Below are 13,947 nucleotides of genomic sequence, written 5' to 3' on the forward strand. Positions count from 1 at the left end.
TAGATGGTGACCCAGAGCATATGTAGCGGAGGCAGGATATGGATTGTGTCAGCTGAAGGATAAATAGATAGCACTTAACTCAGTAGTGGGGAAAAGCTATTGGTCAAGATTTAGCTCTATGGTAGTTCAGTGCTTTTTGAATGCCAACTGAAATGTAATCCATGGTTCTCATTGAAAATAGTATTATGGAACTTCAGTTCTGGATGTAAGCTATCAGAACTAAATATAGTTTCTTACCTGCCTCTACTTATTTTTAGGCAAAGATAAATGCAGTACAGGTGGTCCCTGGGTTAAGAACGCCTGGGTTACAGACAATCCATAGTTAAGAACGGAACTTATTGTAGCAAAATTCAAATTAAATACACAATGATTTGAGTTAAATACACAATGTTCGAGTTAATTACACAATACTACTTATACAGTATTATACAATAATATTGTTCCAGCTTACATACAAATTAAATTCGGGACTACCTGTATCTAGTATGATTGTAATAAAATCTTTAAGAACCAGTGTTTGCAATCTTACTCTAATTTTCTGTCTTATTACCACAACCTTCTAGCTGTTATTGGCTAGGTTAGATAATTAAACTAAATTAAATTAAGAGTTTATTTTGTACCTAAACTACTTTTGATGTGCTTGTCAGATTTTTGTTTTCAGGAGACATTACTCCTTTGATTTTTAAAGTCCATGTCTTCAAATGTTGACATACGAGGCGTGCCTAAAAATACCATTTTGACGACATAAAAAGTGAGAATTTGAAAGATATGTTCACTAATAAATGCTGCAGAGGAATGACAGTAACCTTTTAGTTGTCAGTTCAGCTGACCATTTGTAAATTGGCCCACAGAGGTTGAAATTGGTTAATGTGATCAGTATAAGACTTTATGAAAGAAGTTCTGCCTCCTTCTTGTACTGGATCTTTATTACCTCCTTCAACCATGTAGTTACCACCAATTTCTTTGCTTAGCAGGTGTTGAAAATGCTGCTGTTTCTTCCAGTTTGTTCTATATAACTGCACCCAAGACTGACCATTGAATATCTAACTGGCTGGACACAATATAAAACTTTGTTGTGAAATGATGGCAGTTATAAAAATTTGCCACATATTTTATTTATGGTGGCTGCAATTCAACTTCTGTTTTGAAATGGCTGTATGTTTTCTCAGAGATATGATCACAGAGCAATTACATGTGTTGGCAATTTAGCACAAGTGACAATCACATGTGTAAGAAATATACAGGAAGCATCTGGTGCTCCACACACTGATTAATGATAGCTATGCTTATATATAGCTTTTTGTCTCTGTCACTGTGCAAAAGATAGTAAATTATCAAAATGGCAGAGTTCTTCTTATCCATTCACTATCCAGAATGATATTGCATAAATCAGTTTCCTCTAACCTGATGCCTCTAGATATATTTGAAGTCCAGTTACCAGAATTCCCAGCCAGCAAGTTAGGGAAGGCTGTTACAGATGGTATTGATGGTAGAGAAAAGGCTTTGTTTTTTTCAGGTATCATATAGCCTTTATGTGAGTTTTGTCCTGTATTGATGTAGCTTGTTTTCCCAGGCAATGGCTTTTTAGTGGTATCCTCAGCCACTTCAAAACTCTTTGATTCTTGGTAAATACATGGCAAGCAATGAAGAGAAGATACAGTATATCTGAAAGGATCAGATATATACATGTGATGCCAGTATAAAATGTATGGGTCAACACGTTCCAAGGAAGATTCACCTCACTATAGCAAAAAGAGTCCAGTTATTTGTGTCTGAGTATTTTAATAGTTGAAAATGGATTACAAAGAACAAGTGTTGGTATTACCTAGTCAACTTGCCTCTGCTTGGTAGACCTTCATAAGACCTTTCACCTATTTCCAAATAGGATAATGTACATCATAGGGTTTTAAGGGCCCTCTGGCCTACAGTACTAATTAACAAAATCCAATTTGATAATTTGCTTTGTACCCTTTCCTTTTAAAAAGGAAACAGTGCCAAAATACTTGTATGGTACATTACAAGGAATGACTCAGAAGCTTAATAAGCAGCATGGTATAAGATGCTTCATAGACCAGCATTGTAATCCTGCTAAATGAAATAATGTATAAGGAGAAGTAGGGATTTCTCCTTCATATACAAGTAGTTCCCAGTTCAAAAATGAGTTCTGTTCCTAAGGTCTGTCCTTAAGTCAAATTTGTATCAAAGCTGGAACAGTGTTATTGTATACTACTGTATAAGTAGTAGTGTGTAATGAACTCAAACCATTGTGTATTTAACTCAAATCATTATGTATTTAACTCGAATTTTGCTACAATAGACTCCGTTCTTAGCTATGGGTCATCCTTAAACTGGGCATTCTTAACCCGGGGACTACCTGTACTATAAGGGGTCCCCAAAATCATTTCAGCTACATTTTCAAAATGATTTTGGAAGTACACCAAGTACACTTTTAATCTTTATAAAAATAAAAAAAATGCTGAGGCTTTCCCAGGTTGCCTGCAGTTATAGGTGGTTTGCAGAGCCAAAAACTTCTACTGCGGCCGAATCAAGCCACTTGCATGTGGGTGTGTGCAGCAAGAGCCTGGGAAAGCCTTGAAGCAGCCAGGTGAGGCTTCCTGGAGGCTGCTATAAAATATTATAAATTAAACTATCAATTTACTTTATAATTCAACCATAGCTCTTAAAAAAATAATTGGACAACAAAGTCAGTCTGTGATATTTGTTAATATTCAACAGCCATTGTTTTAAAATGTTTGTAGTTTGTCCATTCCAGTGCTAATGAATAATGAGGAGACAGAAGGCCAAAGAATAAATTTTGCTAAGGGTTTGTCCAATCACTGGCTGAGAAAGGGAGCCTTAGGAGATCACAGTACCAGCATTGTAGTATAAAACCTTGTCCAAACATTCCAACTCAGAATTCATGTCTGAGTTCTGCCTGTACACTTATATACTTCAGACCATCAATAGACACTGGGGACATATTGTGTAACTGAAAACAAATTCTTTAAAATGTAATTTGGACTGATTCAGAAATAATCACACCCCTATACAAAGGGCAGGCAAAGTGGGCAAAATAAAGGTGAGCAAAGTTTGAGTGGCTGAGGGTTGCTGTGGGTGAGGTTGTGATGCAAAGGGGTGGATTGGGTTTCCCCCCCTTTATTTAGGGTTTGGAAGATATTTTGAAAGCGTTCTATGTTCTGCTTTTGTATCTGAGCTGTGTGTTTTGTCACAATAGAAAATTGAGTTCAAAGAAATAATCTGTGAGCTGAAATTCCAAAGTAGGAATTGTCTGTTTTGTATTTTGAAAAAGGAACCGTTGTTTATAAACTTTAACTCACCACAGTGCTGTGGTTGACTGACCATGGGACATTTCAGTGTGTTGGTAAGTCAGAGAAAGACTGGTATCGTCCTGTGAATAAATGTTATGATGTTCTAGTCCTTACTTTGGCTCAAGGCAGGTGCTTCTGTGATTAACTGTAGCTAGATATCAGGGTTATGCAGTGCTTCAGCTTTGACAGGTGCAAATTTGCCATAAGTGTCTGCAATGATAAAAAATGACAGCCTGTAAGTAGTGATGTCACAATACAAATCCTGCTTTTACTTGTGCCTGACATCATATGTAAGTATATATGTCACAGGGTTTGCTGCCCCATCCCTTGGATGCCTATGAAATTAGCCCTGAATTGTAAGAGATCCATGAAATAAAGAACCAACATGTAAGTTTTGAGTTATGAGTTGTAACAAAGCAGTAGGTGTGTATGAAATGGACCACATAGATGTCCTGAATGAATAACCATGGTTACTAAAAACAAATATTAATTTATATGCACACCTGCACAGTCCTAAATATAAGTGCCTTTATGTATTTCAAGATCTAGATATCTAGCTGTATTTACCACATTAATCTATTCACCAAATTAAAATGCAGCCTTTGGTGAAATCTCAAGGAAACTTCTAAATAATCATTCAAGGAAAGCTTGCTAGTGTTTGAACGCATTATCTTTGTAGTAATAGGAATATTTATATGAATGTTTATGTTTTGCACCTCCCAAACAATTCTGATAGATTCAATGCCTGCTTCCTTATTACATTCAGCTATCTGAGAACCTGACAGATTACCCTTCTGGAGTTGTTATCCTATGGGCTAGTGTTTCTTTTTAGCCTGCTCAGCTAACTTTGCTTGGTGATTGAGAGGCAGAGGAAAAGTAACTGAGCAAAATGATGAAAAAGAAGATAATTCTGTCATAGCATGTTGTCTGATAAATGTCACCCAGCTTTCTAAAATATCTGTTGATCTGTTAGTCACTTTAGAATTCTCATAAATTGAATCCTGGCTGCTTCACGTGATGAAAATATACAAAATTCGGTCTTCAAATAATTCTTCCAGCCCCTTCTCAGGATCTTCTTCACCTCGGTATTTTTCTTCCTTCAGGCTAGAGATAAACTGTAGTTCTTAAGGGACTTATTTTATTGCTGTTGTAGTACAAGGGAGATAATGCAAAAACATGTTCACCAGAAATAAAATGGGATGAACCCACGTAGTGCTCTTATTTATTCCATTTCCTCCTCTTTTTACATTTTTCAATCATTTAATTACATTTACATTTAAGATCTCCCAGTCTCTATTTCACATACATGAGGGAAAAGGGAACAAAAATGACAAAAATAAGGGAAGAAATATGAGAAAAATGTCATCACACCTGAATGTTGTAGTCAAGATAAGCAAGAATCAAGACATAATACATTGTGCTGTAATCTAATAATGTATTTTAACTACTAAAAAGTCAGGTAGACAAACAGGCATGAGTGCTGTTATTAAGAGACCTCTAAAAGAAAAAAGGAATACAGCTAATCAAATGGTATAGAATTTTTATCCACAATAATTACTGGCCTCATGCAATTATATCCTTCCCCAGCAATATGGACATTGCTGACTGCATCCTTCACCTTCCCACCCTCTGATATATCTCCCAAATGTGGTCAAGATGTGTGTCTTGGTGAATGCTCCAGGGCACATCTGAAGTGTATTGGATGCATGTAGTATATTGTGAGGGAAAAAGATTAAGGGAATCCAGGTTAATGGGACTTTTTTCTTCTAGGAACCAGGAAAATGTAAAGAATTGTCATCATTCTCCTCTGCCAAACTCTGTGGAACCTTTTAAAACTGACTCATGAGTGTCCTTACTGCCACTGATTTGAAACCCTGGGGAAAGCATATGAGCCCTTCCAGCTGACCAATACAAGATCACAAAAATGCTGCTTCAATCAGTGCTCAACTCCCCATCCCTGTCCCAGGATCTTATGTGGTGGTTTTGTTTTGTTTTAAGAAAACCTTAGCACTTGCTGTGAGAGAGAGCTGCTAAGCTGGTAGTTTTTTTTGCTGAAATGGAGCTGAGCTGGAAATACATGAGCTCGGTTGTTCAACATACAGAGTAATGTGGGGCACGGGGCTACCCTGGAAGTGGGAAAAAAATAACAGGTGGAGCTGTCTTCATGATTTTATTACAACTTTCCCATCAAACCAGACCACCAGAATCTTTAGGCCTGTAATGAGAAGGTTTCTCTGTGGAAAACTGAAAGATTGTCTTAACCTGGGCTGGACCTGATGCAAACATATTACAAAATCATAGAAAAATATTAGAATATTAGAAAAAAAAAACATGGACAAAGACTTTGTCACTGTGGTGAAGGAGTTCCAGAACCACTACAAAGATATCCAGTTGCAGTTAATAACACCCATCTAGTGAGATTTCCAGGCCATCTGGGACTGTTTTATTTACAGTTGCTACCATCCAATCAGTGTCATTTTATTTATGTTAACATGGCTGAGGTTTAGTTTCTATTAAGATGGCTAAGTTTTGTAAAATGCATCACACCTCGACCACACCAGTGTTACAATTACTGAGTTTTACTGAGGTTTTTACTTGTTGTCTCACTTGTTTGCTTGTTTTTTGTTTGTTTTGTTTTTGAGCTGGTCTATGACTATAACAAGGTACCTATCTATCTTAGAAAAACATGTAGTGTTTTCTAAACTTTAGAACTTTCTCTCTTCTTTCCATTTTTATAGGTTTCAAGACTTTGCTGAAAGGAATTTCTGGAAAGTTCAGTAGTGGAGAACTGGTGGCAATTATGGGTCCTTCTGGAGCTGGGAAGTCAACACTTATGAATCTTCTGGCAGGATACAGGTTAATAAGTATAAAGACAAACACATGCATATTTTTACGACCAATGTCTAAGAAGTTGTTAAGCGTGTTGCCAGGATGTTCTGTGTGAGAAAAATATATATTTGAAAATATATGTAATTTATATTTATGAGATAGGCTGCATCTCTTTGTCAGATTTAAATATTAACAATAGTTTCTGCCTAAAGCAGTATTTCTCAACTTTGGCAACTTGAAAATGTGTGGACTTCAACTCCCAGAATTCGCTAGCCAGCATGCCCTGGCCCTACCTCCTGCTTTGAGTTAGCAGTTTGGTCATTTCCTCTGCCATCATCTATTTTCCAGGGGCACTTGACCTGGCATCTTCTCCATAGCTCTGGTATGTGGGAAAGATAGAGCTATCACAACATGTATTGACTTTCTGGCAATTACAAAGAAAAGATTTATAATCCACTTCTTGGCCATGTAGCTTAGAGACATGTGACTAAGACATTTCATTCACTCCTTTCCCTTTGGGGAGATAAATCAGTCTTCCATGTATGTATCTATGTATGTAAAACAAAACAAAAAACAAAAAATCCCCTCTCACCCCTATGGGTGGTATGTGTCTTCCTCAATCTCAGGTCTGGGAGTTTGAGGGTTCTGTGTAGTATCTTAGCTGTTCCTAACACTGCAGAACTCCTAGAGAGCTCTGATGTTGTTCCTGGGATCTGTTGGAGCCACTCTCCCAGCTTAGTAGTCACAGCCCCAAGTACTCCTATCACCACTGGGACCACTTTGGTCTTTACTTTCCATATCCTTCCTAGTTCCATCTTCAGGCCCTGGTACTTCTCCAGCTTCTCATACTCCTTCCTGATGTTGCTGTCACTTGGCACTGATACATCTATCACTACTGCTGTCTTCTGGTCCTTGTCTACTACCATGATGTCTGGTTGATTGGCCAGTACCTGCCTGTCCGTCTGGATCTGGAAGTCCCACAGGATCTTAGCCCTGTTATTCTCCATAACCTTCTGTGGAATCTCCTATCTGGACTTGGGAGGATCTGGCCCATACACTGTGCAGATGTTCCTGTACACAATGCCAGCAACTTGGCTGTGCCATTCAGTGTATGCTGTTCCTGCCTACATCTTACACTCTGCCACTATGTGTTGGAATATCTCTGAGGCCTGTCTGTACCTTGAGCCCTGTCTAATGTGGTAGACCCCTGCTTCTATAGATCTGGTGTTTAGTGCCTGGTCTTATGCTGCTATGATCAGTGCCTCAGTGTTCTCTTTTAGTCCAGCCCTTTCCAGCCACTGGTAAGATTCCCAATGTTGGCCACCTCAGCTATCTGTCAGTGGTATATTCCATTCAGGGTCTTGTCTTGCTGTGGCACTTCCTCTGCTTGAACTTCCTCCCATGTCTGCTGCTGCCTCAGGCATTCTCTCAGCAGTTCATCTTTGGGTGTCACCTTGATGATGTACTCCTGGAAGTTCTGGGTTTCATCCAGGACAGTGGCTTTGATGTTCGCCAGATCCTGCCTGCCCTATTTCCATCTGGTGTATAGTCTCTGGGTGTTGGACTTGGGATGGAAATCTCTGTACGTTGTAAGGAGGTTCTGGGTCTTCACATTGGCAGCCTCCATGTCCTCCTTTGACCAGCTCACTATACCAGCAGGTTATCTGATGGCTAGCAGGGCATATGTGTTGATGGCATCGATCTTGTTCTTCCCATTGAGTTGGCTCTTCAGGACCTGTCTCATCCTTTGATGGTACTTGGATGTTGGTATCTTTCTTACTTCCTCATTCTGGTTCCCATGAGATTGTGGGATACCAAGGTACTTGTAGCTGGTTTGTATGTCCACTATGTGGCCCACTGGTAGTTCTACCGTATCAGTCTTAACTACTTTCCCTCTCTTTACCACCATCTGGCCACACTTCTCCAGTCCGAATGACATCCCAATGTCCTCACTGTAGATCTGTGTCAGATGGATCAACGTGTCGATGTCTCATTCACTCTTAGCCTACAGCTTGATGTCATCCATGTAGAGGAAATGACTGATGGTATTTGCACTCTTGAACTTGTACCCATATCCAGTTCTTGTGATTATCTGGCTGAGGGAGTTCAAGCCTATGGAGAACAGCAGTGGGGACAGTGCATCACAGTGCATCATTGATATATATTGCACTTGATGACCACTTGTGCGAGCTGTCTTGAGTTGACTTCTAGTGTTGTCTTCCACAGTCCCATTGAGTTCTTGAGAAAAGTCCTTAGTGTCCTGTTGACTTTGTATAGTGCTAGGCATTTACAGATCCATGTCCGTGGCATTGAGTTGTAGGCTTTCCTGTAGCCAATCCAGGCTGTGCTCAGATTGATCTGTCTAGACCTTGAGTCTTGGGTGACTGCTCTAGCTCTGAACAACTGGTGTTTTGAGCCACTGGTGTTGTTCCCAATGCCCTTCTGAACTGTGATCAAGTACTGGCCCATATGTTCCTGTAGCTAGCTTGGCAGCTATGATGCCTGATAGGACTTTCCATGCTGTGGGGAGGCAGATTATTGGCTGGTAGTTGGATGGTGCTGCTCTCTTGCGGGGGTCTTTCATGATCCACACTGTCCTTCCTTGTGTTAGCCAGTCTAAGTGGGAGCCTGCTGCTAGCAGCTGGTTCATCTGTGCTGCTAGGTGTTCATGCACTGCTGTTAATTTCTTTGGCCAGAAGATGTGGATCATGTCTGGGCCAGGTGCTGTCCAGCTCTTCATGTTCTTGACTTGCTGTTAGATATCTGTGATACTGACTGGTTCCTATTTTGGGAGATTGCTGTGATCTGCTCTCAGGACCTGCAGCCACTTTGCACTGGTGTTATGTGTCTTCTCTTTCTCCCATATGTTCTTCCAGTACTGTTCAGTTTCTGCTGCTGGTGGCTCTGCTGTTACTCTGTTGTTGCACTGCAGTTGGGAGTACACCTTGGATGGTTCTTTGGGGAACAGGGCATTTATCTTCTTGGCCTCTGCTTCTCTAGTGTATCTCCTTAGCCTGGTAGCCAGTGCTGTGAGCCTTTGTTGAGCAGACTCTAGGTCTTCAGATGGAGTCAGGCCCTTGTATTTTTTCAGTAGCCAAGTCTTATCCTTAATCTCCACAATTTCTGTAGTTCCACCAGCTGACTAACTTCTCTCCGAGTTGCCTTGATCTTAGTCTCCAACCTCATTTTCCGGGGGGATATGTACTGCTGTTCTTCTTGATCATGTAGCCATGCATTTCCAGGATTACAGCAGCTATAGCATATACTAGTTCATTGGTTTGAGTTATGGTGGTAGTAGGGGTTGTTGTGAAGGCTCTATTGACATCTTCTAGCATACTATCTGATGGTACTTTTCCACTGAGGCTTGGTAACTGGTCTCGAGGGTTGACTGTAGCTAGTTTATCAATGATCTGATGCCTCATATCAGCTGTTGTGCTCTGTAATGGAGGGGGTGGCAGTGATGTTCCAGCTTCAGGTGTTGACTGCACATCCAGTTCTTCCAGGTCTTCTTGAGTCCTGGATGTTATGTCTAGTTGGTCTTTCTCAGGTTGTGAGAGCAGCGTCCTCTTCAATATGTTGAAATATTAAGTAAGTAGCTGTTTCTCATTTAGTATGGATGTAGGTCTTCTGTCCATCCATAGTTCCCTCATATGTTTCATATACCCATGTTAACATATATAACTGTTGTTGTAAAAGCTTAATTTGTGAGAAATACTTATCTTCTCTGGAAATTTCTTTAATTCTTCTTCTTTTCTCTTTATCTCATCCAAAATAACTTGTGTTTTCTCTTGCCTCTTCTTTTTGAGTTCACTATTATGTTGTATAAAATAAATTCTAATAAAAGCTTTAGGAGAGATAAACCAATCTTCCAAGAGAGAAGTAAACCCAAACAAAATTTAAAGAAAGGAAAAAAGATAATGTGTAATGATGCAAGCCTTTCCTATTCAAGAAGATAAATATAGAGTTGCCTTGATCAGAGTCAACTGCTAAACAGAAAATCCACAAGGCAGTGCAAAATAAAATGCAAAATACTGTAAATGTTCCAGGTAGATCACAAGATGGTGGTGATTTGCTGCAAATTAAAAAACAAAACAAAACCTCTCTTTAAAGAGATTGGAGGCTAAAATCTAGGAATAAAAATTCTACAGAAATATTATAACTTCATAAATATAGTACTATGTATAGAGAAATGAAAGACAGGAGACTTTAAGCACAATAAAGCAAAGATTACATTTAACACAACATTCCTAATTAAACATTTTTACCAGTCTTTTTAGAAATAACAGTTTCTTGAGATAAATATTCCCTTGTCTCAATTATTTCTGGACTTCTCACTTTCTGGGCATTCCTGTAAGTTAATTCTAGAGTTGCTAGAGAGATGGGCAGAGCCCCAGTCCTTCCCCCAGTCATGGTGCCCCTTCTTTGTCTCTTCCCTCTTCCAGTTCTCACATCTGCCTTTGTTTTAAAAAAGACTCAAACCTTCTATCTCCAAGAGGGAGAGGCAGGGATAGCTCCCTGTGTCTATGTGATAAACAACTCTTCCTGGTAAAGATGGTTGATTGCACCTGTCTTATAGCTAGATTGGCAAATTGTGAATGTCAGTTTGTAGCCTTTCATTTGCAACCGGCCCTATGTCTGAATTCTGTTCTTGATCAAATAATTTTATGTAATACTGTCTATTGGGAAATACTTGAGTTTATATCAGCACCACCACCATCCAGATCCTATCTTGCAGATTAAGTGTTTTTAATTTTCAATAGATACATCGTTAATGCACTTAACTTTTAATTATGAAGATATTTTCAATCAAATTGTATTACTTTTTCAGGAACTTCAGAGATGTAAATCCAACACTGTGTGCTATTATGAGGATTAATTTGCATATGATTGTTGCAAATGTACAAACTTGATAAGTAAATAAAATTTGTGAATGGAGGGCTTGTCTACAATAACCCTTAAACTGTTGGTGTATCAGACCCTGATAATTATTATTTCACACTTTATGCTTATTTGTGTATGCTAAAATGGAATTGAGTTCTGTAATGTGAAAAACCTGAATGTGCAGGCTTGCCTGTTTAATCTGATCTAAAGACATAAAGAAAAACAATAGGCTGTTTTCTTATCTTGTTTTCAGGGAGACTGGGATGAAAGGAGAGATTCTCATCAATGGACAACATCGTGATTTGCGTTCTTTCCGCAAAGTGTCTTGTTACATTATGCAAGATGACATGCTGCTTCCACATCTTACTGTCCAAGAAGCTATGATGGTATGATTATTAACCACAGTAACAACTTCTATACAATATGCAGTTATGTTTTTTACTGAATTAGCTACTTTGCAGGTTATGCAGCAATGATCATGAAAAGAATGATCTTTTCATTGATGCTCAAAGAATGATGCTCTTTGTGCATCAAAGAGCATGAAAAGAAATAAAGTGCATTTATGAAAAGGATCAAGAGGAATTATGGGCAGCAATAATTTGCCATCCCAATTCACAGGAGGAAAATGTCTTGCTGAAGGACTGATAGACAGATTGTACCCTTTGCCCAGCAATGGATTAATTAAAAAAATAAAAAGAATGGTTAGGAGATTATAAATTGTACACTGAGCTTTCCTGGAAGAAGGGAATTTGTAAACTGGAAACTGGTGATTTTTTAAAAAGCTATTTTTATGAAGCTATATTATAATTCACAGGATCTGCACATTTACAGAGTGGATTTCAAGTTAAAGAAATACAGAAGCAACTAGAATCCAGTTATTTATTTACACATTTTAGAGCCTTTATATGCTGCCCCAAATCATTACATTCTGGGCAGATCACAATTGTATTACAGTGGTGTAGGTTATTAAAAATATGTGACCTTTCAACATCCTATTTCTTCCATACTTAGAACACTAGAGAGCAGTTTATGCATCGTGTTCATATTTTAAACGTAAGAGAAGTGTCCTGCCTGCATTCATCAATAACCATTGTGTTTCACACTTTCTGCCATCATTGTACATCATGCATACAAGGAGCTCTAGAGTAGATACTGCTTAGAGGAGCCTGTCAGTGGATTAAGAGCTGGAAACAGATTGATCTTGGGGTTCTTTTCAGCCAGACAGTTTTAATGATATCCCACTCATATCTGTATTGCCAATTCTTTGTCACCTTCTCTTATCAAGTTGGGGGTCTCTTGTTGACCAGGTATGTCCTTTCTAAGCAAGCATTCAGTCAGAAATTAAAGTCTGGCCTTTTTGAGCACTGTGTCACAGATGCTGAATTGAACAGATAAATCTAACAATGATATGCAGGTCTCAGCCTGAGAGTTTTATCAAGACCTGCAAGTCTTGAACTATGTAGCTGGCTCTCTTGAATTGCAAAAGAATCAAATAAAATCTTTTTGTGGGGAGGGGGGATAGTATACATAAATGCATTCAGAACTTTGGAAAATATTATTTTCCTAAGCAGAATTATTAGAATACAAAAGTATAATTTTCAGATGAAATGTTTCCACATCGTTTCTTGAAGAGGTGGTTGAGTCAAAGGTGGATTTTTTTCTCTTTGTGAATACCTGCAAGCTTCTCATATTACCCTAACAAATATTTATCCTAACCCAAACTGTTGATAATATTTCATCTCTTAAGGATTTGTTTCCTGGTTTCCGTACAATAATAGTCTGGATCTGTATTTTATAGAAACAGCCATATCACTTGCAAAAGACCTATACTGTATTATAGAAACCGTTCTTTGCATGAATGAGCCCCCCCCCCCAAATCAAATGACTTAATGAGGATAATATTCTACTATTTCAGGTGTCTGCTCACCTGAAACTTCAAGAAAAAGATGAAGGCAGGAGAGAAATGGTATGTGCGTTACTTTATTCTGACTTAAAAACCTAGCACCTGTTTTCTTGTAGAAAACAGTATATTTTTTATGTCTGAAAGTATTATTTTTGTGTCTGAAAGCAGTACATTTAGAATATTTTACAGGACATTTTCTTTTTTTGGCCAGATTTAAGAAATGTTGAATGAAAAGGATACCCAGTTGGCATTTAATTTATGAAATTAAAAACAGTAGGTTGAAATGACTGAATGGAAGAACAAATGGGAAATATAGATACAGAGGAATTTGTGCAATGATAGTAATACTTCATTGAACATGATATTTAGGTTCTTAGCCAGATTGGTAACTCAGAGTTTGATCTTATAGTAAAAGATGTTTTTAAAGGCATGTGGTTAAAAGATCCTTTTCATTGAAGAGCCTGTATGATATAGTGATTAAGATATTGAACCAGGAGATCCAAAGCGAAAGTCTATTCAGCTATCAAACTCACTGAGCAACTTGAGGCCATCACTGTCTTTCGGCCCAATTGACTTAATAGGGTGGTTGTTGTGGTGATAAAATTAGGAGAGAGCCCCATATATGCTTCCTTGAGGTCCCAGGAAAAAGATGGGAGATAGTGGAAGGCTAATTATGAAAGTAATAATGCGTGAGGCAAAGGCATATTTAAAACCATAGCATGGAACATTTAGCACAACTAGAATCTTTTCAGTAAAAGCTGAAGACCTGGGCATATTTACTCTGAAAGAAGTCAAATGGAACTTCGTGGTAGATGTGCGTGGGCTAAAAATGTAATCTTCACTGTTTTTAAAATATATATATTTTAAGGATATATCTTCCTAAGAAAAGCTGGTATCTATCTAAAATTTAAGTGCAGATGAATCAGAACATTCTAATTAGGGTATGAGAGATTCCTCTTTCATAGGGCTACTATATCTGAGCTGGAAAAATACAGATAAAGATGA

The 13,947-nt window shown here is 38.4% G+C and overlaps 1 protein-coding gene across 2 annotated transcripts in view; it reads left to right on the forward strand.

Moving 5' to 3' along the window:
* The window catches only part of ABCG1 (ATP binding cassette subfamily G member 1), a 51,341-nt gene that overhangs the window by 16,771 nt on the left and 20,623 nt on the right, over positions 1-13,947 (forward strand). For both annotated transcript variants that reach the window (XM_007434800.4, XM_088144703.1), the window contains exons 3-5: positions 6,068-6,185; positions 11,293-11,425; positions 12,955-13,005. In XM_007434800.4, coding sequence (XP_007434862.1) covers positions 6,068-6,185; positions 11,293-11,425; positions 12,955-13,005 — 302 coding nt within the window. The remainder of the gene's footprint in view (positions 1-6,067; positions 6,186-11,292; positions 11,426-12,954; positions 13,006-13,947) is intronic.

This window comes from Python bivittatus, unplaced genomic scaffold (assembly GCF_059951505.1).
Source record: "Python bivittatus isolate LINGU-HERP-01145 unplaced genomic scaffold, Pbiv_v1 ctg000350_np1212, whole genome shotgun sequence".
In the NCBI taxonomy this organism is placed as follows: domain Eukaryota; kingdom Metazoa; phylum Chordata; class Lepidosauria; order Squamata; family Pythonidae; genus Python; species Python bivittatus.